Below are 20,089 nucleotides of genomic sequence, written 5' to 3'. Positions count from 1 at the left end.
GGCAGTCTGGCAGAGTGCGGTGAGACTGGAAACAATAGTTTATACATTCAAATAACACAAATATCCTAAACATCCTGCACAATCAGATACTAAAGAGCAGCTGAATCAAAATCTGTAACAAACAGCCTACAGGGGAAATGATTCCTTTGTACTGCGCACACACTTTTTCAACGGATGACGTCAGCGTATTTGAAATCATTCATGGAGGACACAAACACACTGTGGACATCCACCTGTCTGCTCACAGACCTGTTTATGTGAACTCGCTGACACATTATCATGAGTGTTTACAGCAGGGTCATTTGCCATCTATCATCAGTTCATGCAACACAGCGGTGGAAGAAGCATTGACATCTTTCACTCAACTGAAAGTGGAAAACACCACATCATCTTTTTTTCTGGTAAAAGTCCTGCATTTATTTATTTTTAGTACAAAAGCACTTGCAGCAAAATGTCCACTGGTGGAGTGTAACTAAATACATTTACTAGAGTGCTGTGCTTAAACACAATTTTCAGGTGCTTTTACTTTACATGGGTATTTCTATTTCATGCTACTTTACCTTTCAGCTCCACTATATTTCAATAAGGAAGATTTTACTTTTTGCTTATTTGACAGATATAGTTACCAGATACTTCTCAAATCAGTATTTTACGTCTCAAACGTGATATGATGTCTTGTTAGACACAGGTGAGACTACCCAACAGCATTTGAAGTAGTTAAAATTTTCTCCACCTCAACCACCTGCAGCATTAAAGTACTGCTTACATGAATAAATGATAAGGACCCAACAATATAACACTGTAACCCTAACAGGGGTTGATCTGCATAATTAATACTACTTTAATACTACTGCATAATTAATTAAATCAGTTGAAGTCCATTTCATTGCTAATTCCTCTATTACTGAAGTGAAAATTTGAATGCATTACTTTTATTTACAATGTGATATTACTTTTACTCAAAATGTGAAAGCACAAAAGTTAGGCTGCAGAGCGGCAGAGTATTACACTATCAAATAGTTTTAGAACACCTTAATTTTTCCAGTTATTGTTTAAATGTACATAATTCAATGTTCCGGTGTTTCTGAAATGAAATCTTAGGACAAATAAACAACTGAATCTTTTTATTGAACTGAATTTAATCACACTTTTTGACTCATTCAGCAGTTGAACACAGTCATCGCATTGTGTTCAGCTGGTGCAGAAGTTCCTGCACTTGCAGGTTATTTTGCTTTCACGTTCTGTCCAGTTCATCCCAAACCAGCTCCACAGGCTTTAAGTCTGGAGACTGTGCTGGTTTTTATCATGTGAAATAACTGTCCAATTCTTTTCTTCTAATGTTTTGGCTCATTATCTTGCTTCTAACTTTTAACATTCTTCTTCCTTTGTTATTTGCCTTTTTTCCTCATCATTCTGGTAACAATATGCAGTCCTACTTCCTGCTGTACAGTGTTGTCCTAATAATTCTTCTGAGAGTGGAGTGACACAGTTTGCCTGTGTAACTTAAAAAGCTTCATTTACTTCTATGGCTACAAGAAATATACAGTTTTTTGGCTACCCTGAACTTTTTGAATTTCAATAAAAACTGGAAGAATGAGGGTGTTCTAAAACTTTTGACCCGTAGTTTATATTGCTCTACTTTACTGTTATTATTAGTACTATTATTATTATTATTATTATTATTATTATTATTATTATTATTATTATTATTATTATTATTATTATTGTTATTAATGATGCCTTATTGTAAAACCTGTATTTTGTAGCTGGTTGATGAAGAACTTCTTTTATCTGCTTTCTATAACATTGAGAAGTATAATCACAGTTTTATAGCAATGCATCAGACAGTTTTCCACGTTAATCATATGTTTTGTATGTTAACTCTTAATCTCCAAAGTAACTAAAGTAACTGTAACTGTCAGATGAATGTAGTGGAGTAAAAAGTAATATCTACCTCTATAATGTTGTGTAGTAGTAATATAAAGCAGCATAATTTTGTAATGGTCAAGTAAAGCACAAGCACCTCAAAGGTGCATTTGTGTAAAAGTATTTTGTTATTTTTCAGAAGGCGAACAGGGTTTCACATCTTTGCGTCTTGTGTCTGTGGTGCGTGCCGGCTAACGTTTTCAATTGCGAAATATGATCATTGGTATTAATAATACAAAAGTGAAACATTTGATCTAAAAAAAGAAGCGTCAGGAGGGGGGGGGGGGGGGGGGGGGGCTAAATGAAAAGCAAACATCTTGAATTGGTCGAGAACCAGATGGCCTCTTTGACATTAAGAAGCCGCTCTGGCATTTTAAGAAGGCAGTCCCAGAATGATTTCCGAGGAACTTCCGCAAAGCGTGGTACAAAGCCCACAGATATTTAAGCAATATCCATAGCAATTTACTGTTTTATTTACAAACTGAAACATATGTTTCTAGACCTTTGCAGCCCCCCTCCCCCCTCCTCTGTCCTATTACCACACTGATTTACTGTTGCAGCATTTCTCCCACACTATTTGCTTTTTCTTTTCCTTTCTTTCCCCCTGCTCCTCTGCATCTCTCTAACTTCATCATCTTCTCCCATCACTCATCAGTCAGTCAGACTCTCTCTCTCCTTGCAGACCTGCCTGTTGACAGCACAGTAGATGCACTACCTCTATATTCAGCTATTGTTTTTTTCCCCTCCTCTGAATCTTGCGTTTCTGTGTGCGATGCTGTCTGTGCCTCTGGGACCACTGCGAGCTCGCATCTGAAACATTTTAGAGAGACACATATTTGCTGTTTTAGAGCACAAAGGGATATGCCATGGCAGAGGCTGTTTGAAGTGGCTTCACAGGGGGAACCAGAACCAGAGCGAGGGATTTGAGAAACCATAAAGAAACGTTAGCGCAATGTAACTTTGGTAAGGTCATCTAATCTAATGGAAGTGTGGATTGATTCAATGTGAAGGCGTACCCCTTTGAAGCCAGCTCTGTTGATGTTTCTAATGCAATAGCTCTGTTGTAGAAATGCAGCAGTCCTCTCTACCTTGCAAGACAGTGCTGCGCTGCCCGTTTGACAGGACTGGATGCGTGATAGAGCCTAATCCAGGAGATCCCAGGTTGACACTGTTTCCAGTAACCAGTGTTTGAAGTGTGAGGTTGGAGACAGCAGAGTCTGACTCCCTGCCAGGCTCCTTATCTAAAGACATTGATTTGTGGAGAAGGGGTTTTGTTTCTTCAAACAAGGAACCATGTTTGTAAAAGGTGTTTCATTGCTATTTTAATTTCCACATGCTCAAATACACTGCAGCAGAGACACACTGCAGCCTATCTAATGTGACAGCCTCCCAAAGAACTGAGAATTTGCAGAGAGGGGGGGATCTGATCTGCATTCTACAATCCACACAATGATGTTCGATTGCCCTTGTTATCCATAAAGTATCTCACATATGGTAAATGGCCATCATCATCATCATCATCAGCATCTCTCTGTTTTGCTGTCAGCGTTCAGGTGCACACGTTTTTATGAAAGTTCTCCTCTAAGCATTTGTCTTGTGGCTTGATAAGATCGTTTCTGAAGTTCACGCTGGAACAGGATTTTCCAGGCCGAGAGGCCACATGGTCAGATTTGGTCTGCTGACTCACAGACAGTCTTATTAATGTTTACAAAAAAAGAGAACCTAACACACTGAATTTGAATGGCTGACTCAGCAGTGAAAATTACTTTCATGTGATGATTTTCTATATATAGAGCTGGATAACATCACTTTCTGCCTGGCTGATTAGACTCAGCAGTAGGAACTTTAACCGAAATGAACAGTTTTAGCACAGATTCTGATAAACACGCAAAGATCTGTTCTTTTTTTTTTAATTAGATGTTACTGTCCAACTGTTCTCCTTATGTGCTGCTGCTGTATCACATTATCACATTCACAGAACACACAGTGATATCATGTCCATTTATGCTGTTTGCACACATGGACATGATATGATGCAACATTTCACATACATGTACACACACAAACATCTAGTCTCAAATCCTAAAATGTTTTGTGTGACATCTACTACTTGTATTTAACTTGATGTTTCCTGTGTGTCGTTTGTTTCTATGTAACATCAACACTCACAAACTTCATGAAGAAACTTGGGCACCACCTCTGATGAGAAACCTTATAAAGAAACTTATAAAGAATTTATGAGTAGTAGTTTACCTCCTTAATGATCAGGATTTTAAGCCACTGATACGAAAAACCTTCAGGCTGCCAGCTTGTGACTGATTGGACCATGTGACCACTTACCTTCTGGAAAGAGTTGCAGGTGAGCTGAGGATTTGGAGCAAAATTACCATTTATAAGCAGTATATAAAGATTTAATAAATCGTTTATAATATACCATAATGTAGTTTTAAGAAGTGTCTTAATGTATTATCTGTGACCTGTGGAGGTTGGTGTACGAACACATAATGATTGATATATTATAGTAACGTAAAATGTGTCATCGCAGGAGACGTTATAATTGTTGATCATTACTTAACACTTAAAATGTCCTTATATATTTTTACAACTGCATTGTAGTGGATTATAAACCATTTACAACATTTTATACTGCCTTTAAATGGCAAATGTGGGGACTTAAAGGAAAGTCTTAGCTTTTTAGTGAACTTGGCAGCACTTCAGTTGTTCTTAATAATGGCCCAAAACCAACCTATAAATGATTAGTTAACTATTTATTAACTATTGATGAATCCATTAGTACAACTTACAACCCTTTATAAAGAGTTTTTAGAGAAGTAGCACTTATTTTCATCTTAACTGTACTCGATCCACAGTGGATGTCAGCTTGTAACCATCATGCACTGCTTCTTCCCTGGACGTCCCCCACGATGAGCCATACGACTCTTTATCCAGCCTAACCTGCTGTTGAGCGTGCACCAGCCCAGCATGTCATATCCCCAGCTCAGCTGTGAGCTCCACTGGGACTGTTTGTAATGTGCCATGGCCGGACCCCAGCACTTAAACACTGTAATCAGAGCCAGAGCAGGATATTGGCTAAATTACACATGAAAGCAGGGACATTTGAAGGAAGCTTGAGCACTAAATATTATGATAAATTACAGTCTAATACGAGAAGATAAGTCACAGCTAAACAAGAATAATACAGGCTTGCACGCAGTTGGGGAGGGAAGTGTTTTTAATGCAGGATTGGGGTTTTACATGACATAGCAGTCTAACATCAAGGTCTGACTAGTAGCTATTCTGGAGCTTTCGATCACATCACACGATCTTCATGACTGTCATAACTAAATAAGCAATAATCAAAGTTAAACACTGAAAAAAAAGGCAAACTTGTGTTATTCATCATTATTGATTTTAACACGAATAAACTAAGCTTCTCTTCTTCATCAGGACTTTGTGAGTTTAATCAGATTTCAGCACTTAGGCATTTAAGCATAAGCAAATAAACCCCTAACATTACATTCTGTTTAAAATACTATGACTGATGCACAGATCGACAACGTATCACTGGCTTCCAGCTCACCAGTGAGAGGAGCAGAGACATATGAGATATGTAGGATCCCATTACTAAAGTTATATTTTCTACAAACATGTTTCTTTGCTACCTTGGTTGGCCAGTTTTTTGTTAGGTTGGGTTTTTATTTTTTTCAGACTCAGCTTTAATCACTTTATGATTCAGATTTGTCACCAGAAATTTTGTTTGACATTTAGAGAAATTTGAACACCTTCTTGTCAGAGCTAGATGAGAAGACTGATACCACTCTCATGTTTGCATGGTAACTATGAAGCTAGAGCTAGCAGCTAGCTAACTTAGCACAGCGTACAGAAGCTTGTCTTGTGAGTAGTGTGAAAGAGTAAAATGGCAAATAGTCCTTTTTACACTTTTTTTTGCATGGATTAAACAAATGACATGATGTGATGAAGAGGTGCTGGCTGGGAGATTTTGTTACCTTCTAATGGAGACACACTGTTTCCCTGCATTTCCAGGTCTTTGTGCTGAGCTAAGCTAACCAGGCGCTACCTGTAGCTTCATATTTAGCTTCCAAATATAAGAGTGGTATTATCATCTGCTTGTGTAACTCTAAAAAGTCAATTAGAGTGTTTTGAACTACTACTTGACAGACTTGATTCTGTTTTCAGATTAACTTTTTGTTCAAAACAAAACAAAAAACATAATTCTCATTGTTAGTGTGCAAAAAGCCCCCCCCCCCCCCCCCCCCCCCCCCCCCCCCCCCTTACTCTACCCAGTCCCATCACCACCATCCCCCACCTAGCATGCACCTTCACCCCTCAGCCCCACGCCCCCCCATCCCGCTCCTCTCGAACCGCTCTAAGTGGATACCCCACAGGAAGGGCTTCTCCAGGGGGGAAATGGGTCCCAGATGTCTGCCTTTGTGCCACTATAGGCTCCTCGGGAGGGAAGGAGCTGTGGAAGGATGGGTATAAGGGGGGAGGAGTGTGCTGTGTGCAAACATCAATAACAGCAGCCAGGAGGGCGAAGAAACTCCCAGGATGAAGGTGAGGAGGAATTTAATGATTGGTTCCTTTTGTTGAGCCAGTGTGCATTTCCAAACACATCACTTATGATTGGTCACACCGCTGCACTCCTACTAGCCGAGTACGTCACTGCAGAGCACCGACCTTTTGGTGTGTGACGGTAATTGAACTGACTGCATTACAAACTTAAAGAAACTGTTTTGAGTTTTTTTTCTGAACATCAAAGTTTCAACATGGCTGCTCTTGAGTGCCGTATTTCACTCAGGACCAAACCATATGGTGTAGAGACAGAAACAGACAATAACATTGGTCTTCTTCGATATCCAAGCCTCAGTGTGTGTATGTGTAAGCATATATATTTATGTATATGTTCGTATGTGTATGAAGTGCATGATCTATTTTCAGCTCCAGCAAAGGGTGAATTACGAACCTCGTGCAAATAAAATGAAGACAAGAGCAGGACCTGAGTGTTTAGTGAAACATTATGTCAAGCCTCTGACAAGGAAATGAAATGTGCAACATCAATCAGCCTATGAGGACAGAGATCAAACGAGCCTCCACACTCCTGCATCTGGTTCTGTTTGGACAGCCTCACTTTTTTCCCTCTTTCTCCCTTTCCTTTCTTCTCCTTTTCTTTTCCCCCTCTCCTATTCTTCTCCCATTCTTTCTCTCCCTCTCTCTCTCTTTTTTCTCCCCTTCTGGTCTTCTATGTGCCACGACATTCCTGTTGGCCTACTCGCTTCGTTAGCTCATTTTTTCCATGATGGTGGCACACAGCCACGCATTCTCTAAAAGGTAAGCGGCAGCTCCCGAGATTAGCCTCAGCAACAATGACTTTCCTGTCCCTCCACTGTCTCCACCAGAGCTCCCAATAAGCCCCACTTCTAATACCAGCTAATCCTGGAGTTGACTTGGACTGTTATGTAAATACAACCTGGTATAATTCACTGTTTCTGTCCACAGCCTTGCTTTGGTGGCCAGATGATTTTTTTTTTCTTCCAAGTTGATTGAACCCAACTGGGATCAAGCTACTTTCCGTTCTTTCCTTTACTCTCTGAATGAAATGTAAACCAGTGCAATCACGGGGCTCATCAAAAATCTTCTGAGCCGCTCTCCGCACATGCGGCCCTTCAAACGCTGCCGCAATCACACCCAAATTGTTGGCTAGGAGCTGTCAAGCAGCGTGTGGAAAATGATATGAGATTTAGTTACAAGCCATGAAAGGTTTGTTGGTAAATAGAACCAGTTTCTGGTAAAATGTCACTCTGCGTCATCATGTACTTACATCTCTGGACGGTGACTGACTTTTTGGAAACATGAAAGATGTAACGACTCGTGTAAAAAAAAAAAAAAGAAAGAGAATGTTTAGAAGTGTTGAAATGTAAAGGCTACCATTAAGCATGCTGTCATCAAAAAGTACAACATTTCTACAGCTTAGAGCAGCGGAAAACTCCCCACAAGATTTCTCTGCAGTGATCCACACATGAGTCACTCATGTTGTGACGCATGAAGGTATAAGTGGACACTGTTTTGGGAAACTGATCGGGACTCCAAGGTAGATTTGCGCAAGACTTACACATCTGTTCAATTTGTAGCCTGTTCTATCCCGGTGTCTAAACCCTAACTGAATAAACATGAGCCTGATGTGCACATTGTCATTTTCCTAAGAAGAACTTGCCTGCTGTGTCATGACTGCAAACCTGCTGAAAATGTGTTTAAGTGGCTGCCGACCCAGATGGGTTCGCGGCGGTGTGGAGGTGGAACATGTGTCGGCTCTGCCTCGAGGCCATGGATGGCACAATTAGGTGCTCTCTCACCTCTGTAGGCTGAGGTCAGTGGGCCACTGAGGTCAGGGGTTATTTAGGGTCCTGTCTGCCCGCCTGTCCTGATCCAACACAGAGGAGAAGGACACAGCTGACGTCAGCAGTGATGTTAGAGGTGTTAATGCATGAAGAATGTCTCTAAAACAGGCACTGGTCAGGTGTTAAGAGGTTTTTAGTAATCCATTGTACGTATCAGTGTTTCAGAGACAGCGATGTGTCAGGAAGAAGCTCATCTTGTGAAATGTTTTCCAGGATGCACGCTTTCACAACCTCACATTTTCTCTCACATCTGCCTGAAGCTGCTGCGGCCAAACAGACTTATGAACAATCCTTTTTTTTTGATTTGCCGTTTGTCATGGCAAAATTGATCATTGGTACCATTTTATAATATATAATGTATAATATATATTGAAGTCCTCGTAACAAAGTGCAATATTTAACCTATAAATCCTCCCTCAGTGTTTTAATCTGCAGAATTTTCATTGAATCGTTCAGTGTTAAACCAGTGTTGTTTAACTAGTGACCTGTGGTTTAACAGATTTGTTTTCACAGTGTCTGATTATCGGTATGGTAAAGATCACTGGAGACAAATGTCAGTGTGAACTCACACTTGTTCTCATGTTAAAGGAGAAAATGAAAAACGTTTAGCACTAGATCAGCACGTATGATTTATGTCTTTTATGTTGCACATTTGTTGTGAAAAAACTGGTTTTAAGAATGTGTAATCATGAATATGTACAATAAGTAGTGAACATTACATAAAGTTAACACTGATGGCTGTTGGAAATAAAAGATTTAGACTGATTCCTGTCCTGATAATGAAATGATGAACGAGAATGCAGACACGAGGCTGCATGCAGACTAACGCTGCAGCCCAAATCTGGAACCCATAAAGCCTCAGACATCTCTGCAACATTAGACACAGCACTTCTTATTGGCTGAGAGCGCCACATACGCCCTTACTCTATCACCCGCCCAGCCAGAGCTCACTTCCTGCTTTGCTGTCTGTCTTGAGCCGAACCACGCCCTCTAGAAGTCTGCTGAGCCAATGAGAAGTGCCCGCAGGCCCCGGGTTTGCGTTTGGGTATAAAAGAGGTAGAGGTGGACCTGCCTGTCAGATGGTTTGTTGTTGTTCTGTCTGCCAGGTTGAGAGGGGAATGTGAAAGTGAGAAATTTAACAAGGTAACCGGGAAACAGGACAGCCAGAGCAATGTCCAATCCGATGGAGCTTCAGCAGCCGTAACTTTGTTTGACGGAGGAGAAGACTTTTATTGCACAAGCTTGTCAAGCTCTGGTTTGTTGAGGCTGTCAGCAGGGGTAAACAGAGAAAAAGAGCTGTGCAGCGTCCAGTCTTTGCAGTGGAGTGTAGAAAGCCTTTGGTGGACGGTACAATGAGAGAAGAGGTGTCCTGCACCAACTCCCCCGAAGGAGGGCTGGGGGCCAGCGAAGAGGAACTGGAGAGGGGATCGAAGAAGACCCTCCAACCAGGAAATCGAAAACGTTCCCCATATCCCAAGAAGGACAGCCTCGGCCAGGCAGAGGAGAGCAGCACCGGCAGCCCCAACAGCCTGCTGCCGTCTGGGCCGAAGAGGTTGAAGAAAAGCCCTTCGACCATCGTATCGTTGGCCCCCACTTCGCTGGGCCCCAGGCCGGACCAGCCCTTCGAGGACCTCCACTCTCAGCGTGTAATAGCCAACGTGCGGGAGCGTCAACGCACTCAGTCCCTGAACGATGCCTTTGCCTCCCTACGCAAGATAATCCCCACGCTACCCTCAGACAAGCTGAGCAAGATCCAGATCCTGAAGCTGGCCTCGCGCTACATCGACTTCCTCTACCAGGTGCTGCAGAGTGACGAGATGGACGCCAAGCTGGCCAGCTGCAACTACCTGGCCCACGAAAGACTCAGCTATGCCTTCTCCGTCTGGAGGATGGAGGGGGCCTGGGCCATGTCCACCAGCCACTAGGACCCCCCTCGAACTTCTCTCCTAAACCCTCTCGTGTCCACATCTCCACCCCACTGCCTCTGTCTGTGTTTGCGCCCATTTCCTGACCTCTGAACCTCTGAATTCATGCCCTTTGGTCTGATCTTAACCTTTTCATCTCAGACCTTTGCATTCATTTCTCATCCTGCTCAGTCTCTGTCCTCCATAACGCTTCTCTCCATTAAACATTGACTACATCCACTAACACAGCTGGACATGTGTCACTAAAACCTCTCGCAGTTCACCCTGTTCCCCTCCATTGTTTCCACTTCCACTTCCACTGTTCTCCCCTGTCGGTCTCACTGTTTTAGTCCAGTGCAACAAGACGCTCCACTGCAGCCCCTCAGGTATGGACCTAACATGCAAACACAGATACACACAATACATGGTTGTGTAAAGATACATGCTAGAAAACACACAGAAATCAAACATGCAAACACGCACGTGTACACACTGTGTTCCCCATGTCATTAGCACATGGGCATGAAAAGACACGTTTCATCTGTGTTTGTATTTATTTTCATGTTTAAAATCGTAATAGCAAATGTTCTTATTTTACATTAACCTTTCAGCTCAACAAGGGAAAACTGATAAAGCACTAAAGAAAAACAAATAAGCTCAAATAAAAAGCATCTACGAAAGTCTGCTGCTCATGTATTCAAAGGAGTCTTAATAAAAAGAAAACAACAATAGATTAAAAACACAAACAATTACATCTACACATGCTCTAAATTTTGATTTCATAATTTATTGTGGGAAATGCAGCAACTCCATGCAAAGGTTTTCTCTGGGAGACTTAAAAACTGAAGTAAATTTGTTCTATGAGCACGTCTGAAGTTCAGCAGGAAAACAATAACTGTGCATGAAACGATGTGTATTTATTTACAATTTATAAAAACCTTCTTAGAAACGAATTTTGCATCCAGGTGTATAAAGACAGTATGAACACGACAAAACTTCTTTTCATTCTGTGGAGTTTTAGTTTTTGAAATTCAGAATTTCTATGCAAACGTGCAAAAAATGTTGCACGTTATTTATATAATATTTTATAAAATCATAATCTAACCTGATTTGTGAGAGAAACTGTTTCAGTCAGCAGTGTTTCACTGCTTTAGATTATCTTCAGCAATTCCACGAAACAAAATTATTTTCAATTGCTCGCTGATCACTGTAACTGCTGAGCTTATTTTCTTTCAAATTTTCTTTCATTTTTACAGATTTTATTAAGTGTAAAATGCTGTTAAGTGTTGGCTGATGTTTAATTGTTTGTTGTTACATAAAACTTGATAACTGTTAGGTTGCTCAGATAAAATAAATCAAGTGTTGCTTCAGAGTCAACTTGTGCAAATTATTCTGCCATTTTGGGCGGGACTCAAAAAGAGATGTGAGTCTCAGGAGAGTTTTCATGTTAAATAAAAGTCACTTAAACATTATGCTAAAAAAACTAAAAGCCAGATCCAAACAAACATAACTTACATGTAATATATAAAGCTTGTAAAGAATATGTGATGTAAAACTGCAAAACAAAATGCTTCACATTAAATTATAAAAATTTAAAAAATGTTCAACAAATGAGACATAATGCAAGAAATAATTTTGAAATCAAATAGCAAAGTATGGAAACATTAGTAAAAAGAAAACAAAAAACAAATGTGTAAATTCTGTGCAGTGTGAATTCTCTTAACAAATCCAGTTTATGAACAAACTTCACGTTTACAAATCTTTTTGTCCTTTCAAATAAATCAAGAACAAACCTCTGTTTATCCCAAACACTCTGATCAACATGAACAAATCCTCTATAAAAATATGTTTCCTCAGACTGAAGCCACAATAAATACCATGAACAACAAGACTAACAAGAGTTATTGCACAATAAAAGCGATGACTTGGATGAAACGTAATCAAAGGTAGAGCGCGGGTTTAAAAAGAGCGTCTCTGAGCGCCTTGGTTGTTTCACTTTATTAAGTGAAATGAACTAACAGCACATTATCACAGGAATCTAAAGTCTCCTGGTCCAGTGTTTGACAGACCTCTGATGTGTGTAAGACAAATGTTTTCCTCCAGAATCTGTGGGATCGACTTCACACAGGCTCTGTTTTTTTTCAACCGCTCCACCAGACACCAGATTCCTGCACAGGTACAGCATGAAAGGAGGAAAAGAAAGGGAGAGTGAAAAAAGTGGAGGCACATCACTCCCTCTCTCTCTCTTTTTCCCTCTCTCTCCCTGCAGCCTTGCCCTCTCTCCTCAGGATCTTGTATCGTGCAATCAGGCCCCGCCGGGGCCCAGACAAGCAGGAACCTTTAGATTGGAAACAGTTGTGGGGTATTAGGAAGGTGTGTGTACCAGGGTTAGGGTCAGGCACATGGGCCTGTGTATGTCAGCGCATGTACGTGTGCACCGGTGTGTGTCTGTGTATGTGTTCGTAGCAGGCTTTAATTACCTTGTGTATGTGTGCTCATGTGGACACATCTGTAGATTAGTAAACAGGAATACGCTTGCAGATGTTGTTTCGGTGATTTTATCTCACTCATCTCCTGGTTTTAGTATTTTGAGACGTGGGGTTACGTTTCAGTAGAAAATGGCAGCCAGGAAGTCCTTCAAAATAAAATGACAAACACACAGGATTAGTAGTTAAGCGCAAAAAGAGTGGCGGGCTGAAATATGACAAGGTGCAGAGACCGTGTAGAGATGAATCTGTGTTGCCATGCTGGAGAGAATACACAAGTCTAGATGACAGGTCAAGGTAAACACATTTCACACAGACACACACTGACACTGATCTGTGAGCAGACATGCAAATGATTACAAGCACATTATACACTATAGTACAAGAACAACATCCATACATTACACCATCCAGACATTTACACACACATGTTGCCGCCGGCCATGTGCACACTGCAGGTGTTCTTCTCTGCTTTATTATTAAACCTCCAGCGGCCTCTGCAGCAGGCGTCGAGGGCTCCAGTCAAAGCTGTGGACGGGAAGCCAAGGCCCCTGCACGTGGAGCCGAGTGTCCTTGAACGCAGCGCGGTAGTTATTACCTACCACTTTGCCTGGTCTGCTTGTTGTCATCAGCTCTGCAGGGGCCAACGCAGTAAGGGTCAGAAACTCAGGGCCTGGTTCAGGCCTGAACGTTCAATCTGAGGAAAGAGATGAAGTTAGAAGAAGTCAGGAAGACTTCAAAGAAGAGGAGCGTGCAGGCATGTGTGTCTCTGTGTGTGTGTGGTGTTTTTTCTTACACAGCATACATATTTAAGAGGTCATATGTACTTTGCACAGCCTTTTTTTTTTTTTTCTTGTAACTGAGTTAGAGTGATTTAGTTCAGTGGTAAATTTTTGAGGCTGTAATTTGTGTTGTTTAATTGGATGGCAGTAAAATTGCAAGGTGTTCCTGTTGTTTTTCCCACCCAACTCACTTTTTACAAAGAAAATAACCTTATTTTGTTTTACCTGACTTCACACCATCGGCGTGCAAAAATGCAAATACCCCTGATATTTTGTGCTTTTAGTGCAGAGAAGTCCAGAAATATTTTCCTTGAGAGACCGAAGCAAACACACACACGAACATGACTGCACTGTGGACAGTTTGGAGCAATTTGATGAGCATGATTTCAGGATATGTGGGTGTCTGGCTCAGCATGAGACTTTCAGAATGAGAGGATTGTTTTGTTTGAGTTGGAAAAAACAATACTCTCTCTTCTGTTTATACTATAATCAAAATGCCTGTCACTGCTCCTTCCCCTGCCGGAACCTCTGGCTCTGCTGCGTCTTTGTGTGTGTGTGTGTGTGTGTGTTTTACAGTTTGGACTGACCAGCTGTTGGATGCTCTTCTGTGCATATTAAATCCCTGGCTTTCACTCCGGACTGATCTGGGACCAGATGTAAAGTCCTCTGCGGCTCATCTGCGTTTTTAAAAGCCCCATCCAGAAGTTGTGGCTTCTGATAGTCATCTTTATTTTTAGAGAGCCAAACTGTGAGCCGGGCGCAGGTGGGAGGGTTGTGTGTGTGTGTGTGTGTGTGCATTTGACTGCTCCATGCATATGTGCTTGTGCATGTATTTGTATGTGTTGGCCTTTCTCAGACAGCTGCAGGGATAGAGAGCCACGGAAGAATGACTTCTGGTTTGACACGTAGGCAACAAAAGGCCACACGACTGAGGCCCAGAATGCATCAGGATCTGTCAAACACTCACACGCATATACTATTCACAGAAACTTAAAAAAAAAAAAAAGAGTTGTTTGTAACTTACAATAAAAGCATAAAACAGCTTTTGAAGCGCAAAATAAAAAGAATCACTCCCAAAAAAACCCCTCCAGAGGCACACTGAAATGTGTTTTTTCCTGTGAATCACTGATATTCAGGTGGACAATCTGAGTCCAGGGCAGGAATGGTCACTATCAATAAAAGCTATGATATAGGGAGGTAATTACTGAATGTAAACACACTGAGTGGCTACTGCAGGAAATATGCCGACCACAGGCAGTGTCAAAAATGAGGCTTGATTTCAGGAAAATCTTGAGGATTGCCACTTTAAATATTGTATAACCAGGCAGACTCCTCTACTGCCTCTGTGTAAAAAGAAAAAGCAGATGAATACAGCAGAACGCAGCCTGACCATTACTTTGTTACAGGGCAAAAAAAAAAAGAGGCCTTTGTCAATTAACACGTTCATGCCTTTATGGTATAATGAAAGTCATGTGACGGGACGTTTAACTTCTGCTTGCTGGACCTCTTCTCTCTCTCTGTGTTGCACAGAAAGGCAAACTGTAATTAGGGAGAACTGAGAGCGGTCCAGCTGAAATGTTTGCTTGTTAAAACAAGAGAAGTTGAAGTTGAGGAGCTGTAGGGATTTTTCCACTTTCCACTAAACAGAAGTGTCTGTTTGTTTGTACACAGGTTTTATAACCTCAACACACAACTCAAAGACTCAAGACAAAGACGCTGATTTTTTCTTCTAGACTGGCAAAAAAAAAATAATAATAAAAAAAGACTGATGTATGTCTTCTTATCTAAAAGTTTCAAACTCAATGATGCTAACTCCTTTGTCTTTCTCATTTCTGCAGAAAACCGACAAATGGAAAATTCTCAACACTCAAAGTAGAAATTGCTGCCTCACCAGCCATCCCCACTTGTTTTTTTTTTTTAATCTTTAAAAAACTTTTTTTTCCCTCTCTCTTCGGACACGTGCTCGGCTCATGACACTGAGATGTACTCTTGACTGTATCAGTCTCCGCTGAGTGTTTCTGAAACACTGGTGAGGAGACATGACAGTCCAGTCAAGCGCTGAAATGATGAAAACAAGAAAAAAACAAACAAACAAACAAACAGCTGGCCTGCGGTGACAATGAAACAAAATGGCTGCTGGTTCGAGTGCCTTGGATAACACCATGATAACCATCATCCACCCGACTCTTCACATCGGATGACTCACTGCCAGACAGACATTAAGATGACTAATGATAATGGCACAGTGATGGTTAGAGGGCGGTCACAGCCAATGAATGTTTACAGCTAAAATGCTAATAAGCTAATCGCTCTGGCTCTCAAATCCCCGACTTGTGGGGAAAAGAAGAGCATGAGGAATCTGACGCAGATCTTCTACTTTGTTGTGCTGTAGTAACTGGATAGCTTCCTGTGTGTTTTTTCTTTTTAAAGCCTATCTGTTTGTGAATTTGGTGTATGCACACTGTATTACTTTAACTCTGCTTACGCATTATACTTGGCTTTAATGAAAAATGTCCATGGGAAAATGACTCAAACCACTGATCACAGTTCAGCTGCAACTCAACATCTGTTTATTTTTACTTCAGTTTTTCTGTTATTAGTGAGCGTAGCAGCAAGTGGTATTTTAAAATGCAAAACCAGCATGTCTGCTATTTCCTGCAGCTTTAAAAATGTCTTGCAAACTTGCTGTGATTATTATCAATAAAGGCCGCAGAAAAAGAAAATCAGAAAGTTTCTTGTAAAATGTGTGTGAAATGTGCCAGCGTGATGATGAAGTGATCACAGCCACAGTATAGAGGATTCATTTGTAACCATAAGTAGTCTAATTTCTGCTTGATCATGTTTCTTTTGTATTGTTTTGCATTTGCTTTTGATCATCTTTATTGTGTCAGCTCCTGCGGACAATAAAAGTTTTCCTGATGCAGTAAATAAGTGCAATATTTTGATAATCAAACACATAATGAATTACACCGAATGGAAATTTAGATAGGAGAGGAAGCTGTTTTGAATTTACTGGAATAAAACAAAGTGAATTAACGAAATTCAAAAGGAGCATGTCATTAGAAATAAATCTTATTCAAATGTATATAATTTACCTTTATTAAGGATTTTTTTTTGGGATGGGGAAACAAAAATAGTAGAAAAGACAAAAGGACAGACAAAAAACAAAATAAAGTCATTTTGTACACTGTACAGGAAAAAAGAAAATCAGACAGTTCTAATAAAACTGGACTTGTCCTGCAGTTTTAATTAAGATCCAGTTCGTTGAGGCTACCTTCACACAGGTTGGTCAGCATGACGCTTCAAGGCACACGGGCTGATAATTTGGTCGCACGGGATTCATTTTTAAGGTCACATACAAAAATAAGTCATTTGCCTTGAATGAAGACAAAAGATAAGACATGAGATAAGTCCGATCGCCGTCACGGACGTTCTCCTAAAACTCTGCACAGCGACCCTCCTCTGTAGGACTGTTCTACATGATGTGGAGCTGTGTCTCTCCGTCACGTGTTTTCACATTGTCATTAGATTAACGAAGATTTGACAGGTTTTGAGTTGCATGCAAAATGCAACGTAAAGAAAGAAAGAAACGGAGAAAAACATATTAAACGTATTAAAAAAATAACATAGCACCGTCAAAATTGTGTTAGACATGCAAAGAGCACTTCAAAGACACAGAATCTGAATGTATAAATAGAAGCCGTGTAGTTTTGGGTTTTTTTTTCTTTTCTTTTTTGAGAAATGAATTTGTTTATATATCCATCCTGTGCTTTTGGTGCTGTTCAACTGTTTGGATATAAAAAAAAGAAACATTCACAAACTCTTCAAAAGTCTTTGAAGTTCTTTAAGCCATGCCAGTCCAGGGAAGGCACATTGTTCTCATAAACTTTGGTTGCGCTTAACCTGTGTCCAATTGCACTGTGTGGATATTCAACTATCTTAGTACTGCTGCTTCATCCTAACTGATAAAATGTCCTTGTTTGGTCCGGGGAGCAAAACATCCCAGACGCTGACAATAAACAGAGCGGCGCTTACTAAAATGACGAACGAGGGACAATAATCCTTGTATCCTTGCTACAAAAGAAATAAATGTATAAAAGAAATTTACAAAATACAGCAGGAATGCTCATCCACAGGTAGAAACTCTGGTCCACTTAACAAACATGATCAAAGTTCCGAAGTTAAGACCCAAGTCGTTCTGACCCTCCCAATCCAGAGGGCAACGTAAGTGCACTTTGTGTGTGTGATTGTCATTAAGTCCACGTGGCTTTGGATGCGAGTCTCATCCAAGACGTCAAAATCAACCAAGATGTGATCTGCACTGTCACATGTACAATCATTTCTGAGTGGTCAAGCTGCACCGAGGCATCGTGGGTGATTTCTGTCTTTGCTGACGTGTGAAGAATGTCTTTCAGAGCGATAACTCTCTCCCCTGATATCGATACTCCAGTGACTAGAGGTATTAGCTCTTCAATGTGACTGATGCCACTGATTCAAACTACAGTATGTCTCCACATTTAAGACGCATTTCTGACGTGTCTTCTTTTATCTGTCAGTGAGCGATGACAATAACTGCGGCGATCTAGAGCCTGGCTGCATGTGCTCGCCTGACAGGCCAAGAACGAAAAAAAAAAAAGATTTAAGAAAATATGTGGACGTACAAAACAATATGAAACATATGTATCTCAGACTTCACTGTAGCTTCACTCTGGATTACTGGACTCCTAAACAAAAAAAAAAAAAAGAAGAACTAATCTTGTGCTGACACAAAAATGTCTGCCACAGGTCAAATGAATGAATGAATATTCATACCAATTTACAATATGAGCAAACGAGACGTTTGATTGTCAACACCCGTCTCCTCCATCTCGTCCAGTTCACATTACAGAACAGTACAGTGCAAATCGATCAGAGAAGATCTTTTCCTTCATTGGATCTTTGTCAGATGCAGACAAATGACATCATCACAGCGGGACGCGTTTTAAGTGCAGAGGATGTGTCTGCTCTCCTTCACAGGCACGTCCTGCGGGGACGCTCTGAGCCATCGGCTCCAGTAAGCCGAGGTGACCTTTGACCACGACTTCAAGGTTACAACAGCCCCGAGTGGTCACGTGCGGATCCTGTGGGAGTCGGTAAGAAGGTGAATGTTTAAAGTCATAGAGCTGCTCGCTCGTGCTACGTCATGTTGCTGGCTTCAAATGCTACAAGAGTGAACATCCTTCATTAATCTGCCTCTGGGTGTCTTTCTTTTCAACTTTCTCTCAGTTCAGTGAGTGACGTCCCCTTCAGGAAAAGCCCGCGGAGGAGTCATGAGAACGTGATTGTTGTTCAGGTGAATGCTGTTGCTCAGTGTGTTGTTTGAATCAGAGTGGTCAGACTGCAGCCAGTAGTAATGCAGGTGGAGGAGTGCTTGTGAGGCGATGAATACAGTGGTTGAACTGAGGAGGACATCTGGTTCCACTGATGGTCCAAATGCATAGCTCTGTGTGTGTGTGTGTGTGTGTGTGTGTCTGTGTCCACTGAGACTTGGTTGAAGGCAGCTGTCAAGAGAGTCTTTCTTTAGAGAGAATCACCTTTCTCTGTCAGTTTTTCTGGCTGTTTCCTTGATAAACGAGAGGAGAAAGATTTTACGATTAATTAAATACACTTCTGTAAGTTTAATAAAGCACAAACGTCAAGACATCAAACACGACATCGTCCTTACCTGTCGGACATGAGGGATCCCATCGACAGCGAGGCGATGGCGTTGACAGCCTCGCTGTCCGAGTCTCGTCTCAGCCGTCGTCTCTGAGCCTGCAGGTAGGACAGATCCACTGTGGCGGCCGAATCCTTCACACTCTGCCAGTACTCACCTGCAGGAAGAGAGGGGATGGAAAAGAGGGAGAGGAGCAAGCAAAAACGGGAGAGAGAAAGATTAATGGCCTCACTCGTTGGTATTTCAGTGTTGTTTTCATCCTGAATGGTTCCTTCAGGGAAAGTGCCTGCGCTGCATTAATAAAAAGCACTAGTTGGTGTTTGATCCACCAGTTGTAGCTGTTTGATCTGAATATAAGCAGTGACCGTGATACAAACAGCCCGTGGTCTAAATATTCATGTTTTCATAATTTCAGAAATGTAAACTCAAATTCAATCTCTTCTCTCAGTGTCTGCAGGCTCGAGCCCTGTGACACACAGTGGAAGTAAAAAATCAATCACTGTTTGCAAATGCTGCTCCGTCCATGAGCATGTGTGTGTTCTGGCTGTGCATGCAACTCACATATATTTCACCCCGGGTCTAAATTATGGGCTTAACATTCTTGTGGCTTTGCAAATATTTTTAATTAATCTAATTTGGTTGGGATAACATTTGTGTGCAATCAGGAGGGGATGTTGCGAAGGTCGTGTGCCAGAGAAGTGTTTGAAGATAATTGGAGCCAGGGCGGGCCGTGTGTGTGTGAGTGTGTGCGCGCACGGCGGTCTGTGTGTGGGACGGCTGGAGGGAGGGATGGGAGACAGGGATGCAAAGGAGGAGAGATGGCCGGAGAGCAGGACTGATGAGGAGGCAGAAACTGAGACAGATGATGGAGGTGACAGCA

The 20,089-nt window shown here is 41.3% G+C and overlaps 2 protein-coding genes across 4 annotated transcripts in view; one reads left to right on the top strand and one right to left on the bottom strand.

The window, feature by feature from the left end:
- The first annotated feature begins 9,436 nt into the window (after positions 1 to 9,436).
- On the top strand, positions 9,437 to 16,557 carry LOC121178838 (twist-related protein 2-like). Its single transcript, XM_041033233.1, has 2 exons — positions 9,437 to 10,632; positions 15,353 to 16,557. Exon 1 carries the CDS (start codon positions 9,695 to 9,697, stop codon positions 10,265 to 10,267), a length of 573 nt encoding a protein of 190 aa, XP_040889167.1. The 5' UTR covers positions 9,437 to 9,694; the 3' UTR covers positions 10,268 to 10,632; positions 15,353 to 16,557.
- Positions 16,558 to 16,595: 38 nt separating this feature from the next.
- The window catches only part of LOC121178836 (histone deacetylase 7-like), a 39,963-nt gene continuing 36,469 nt past the window's right edge, over positions 16,596 to 20,089 (bottom strand). For all 3 annotated transcript variants that reach the window (XM_041033230.1, XM_041033231.1, XM_041033232.1), the window contains exons 24-25: positions 19,219 to 19,366; positions 16,596 to 19,116 (exon numbers count right to left, since the gene is read on the bottom strand). In XM_041033230.1, the coding sequence (XP_040889164.1) occupies positions 19,074 to 19,116; positions 19,219 to 19,366 (191 nt within the window). In that variant the 3' untranslated portion in view covers positions 16,596 to 19,073. The remainder of the gene's footprint in view (positions 19,117 to 19,218; positions 19,367 to 20,089) is intronic.

This window comes from Toxotes jaculatrix, chromosome 3 (genome assembly GCF_017976425.1).
Source record: "Toxotes jaculatrix isolate fToxJac2 chromosome 3, fToxJac2.pri, whole genome shotgun sequence".
In the NCBI taxonomy this organism is placed as follows: Eukaryota; Metazoa; Chordata; class Actinopteri; family Toxotidae; genus Toxotes; species Toxotes jaculatrix.
The sequence above is the reverse complement of the archived record's forward strand: the minus strand, read 5'-3'. Positions and strand labels throughout refer to the sequence as shown.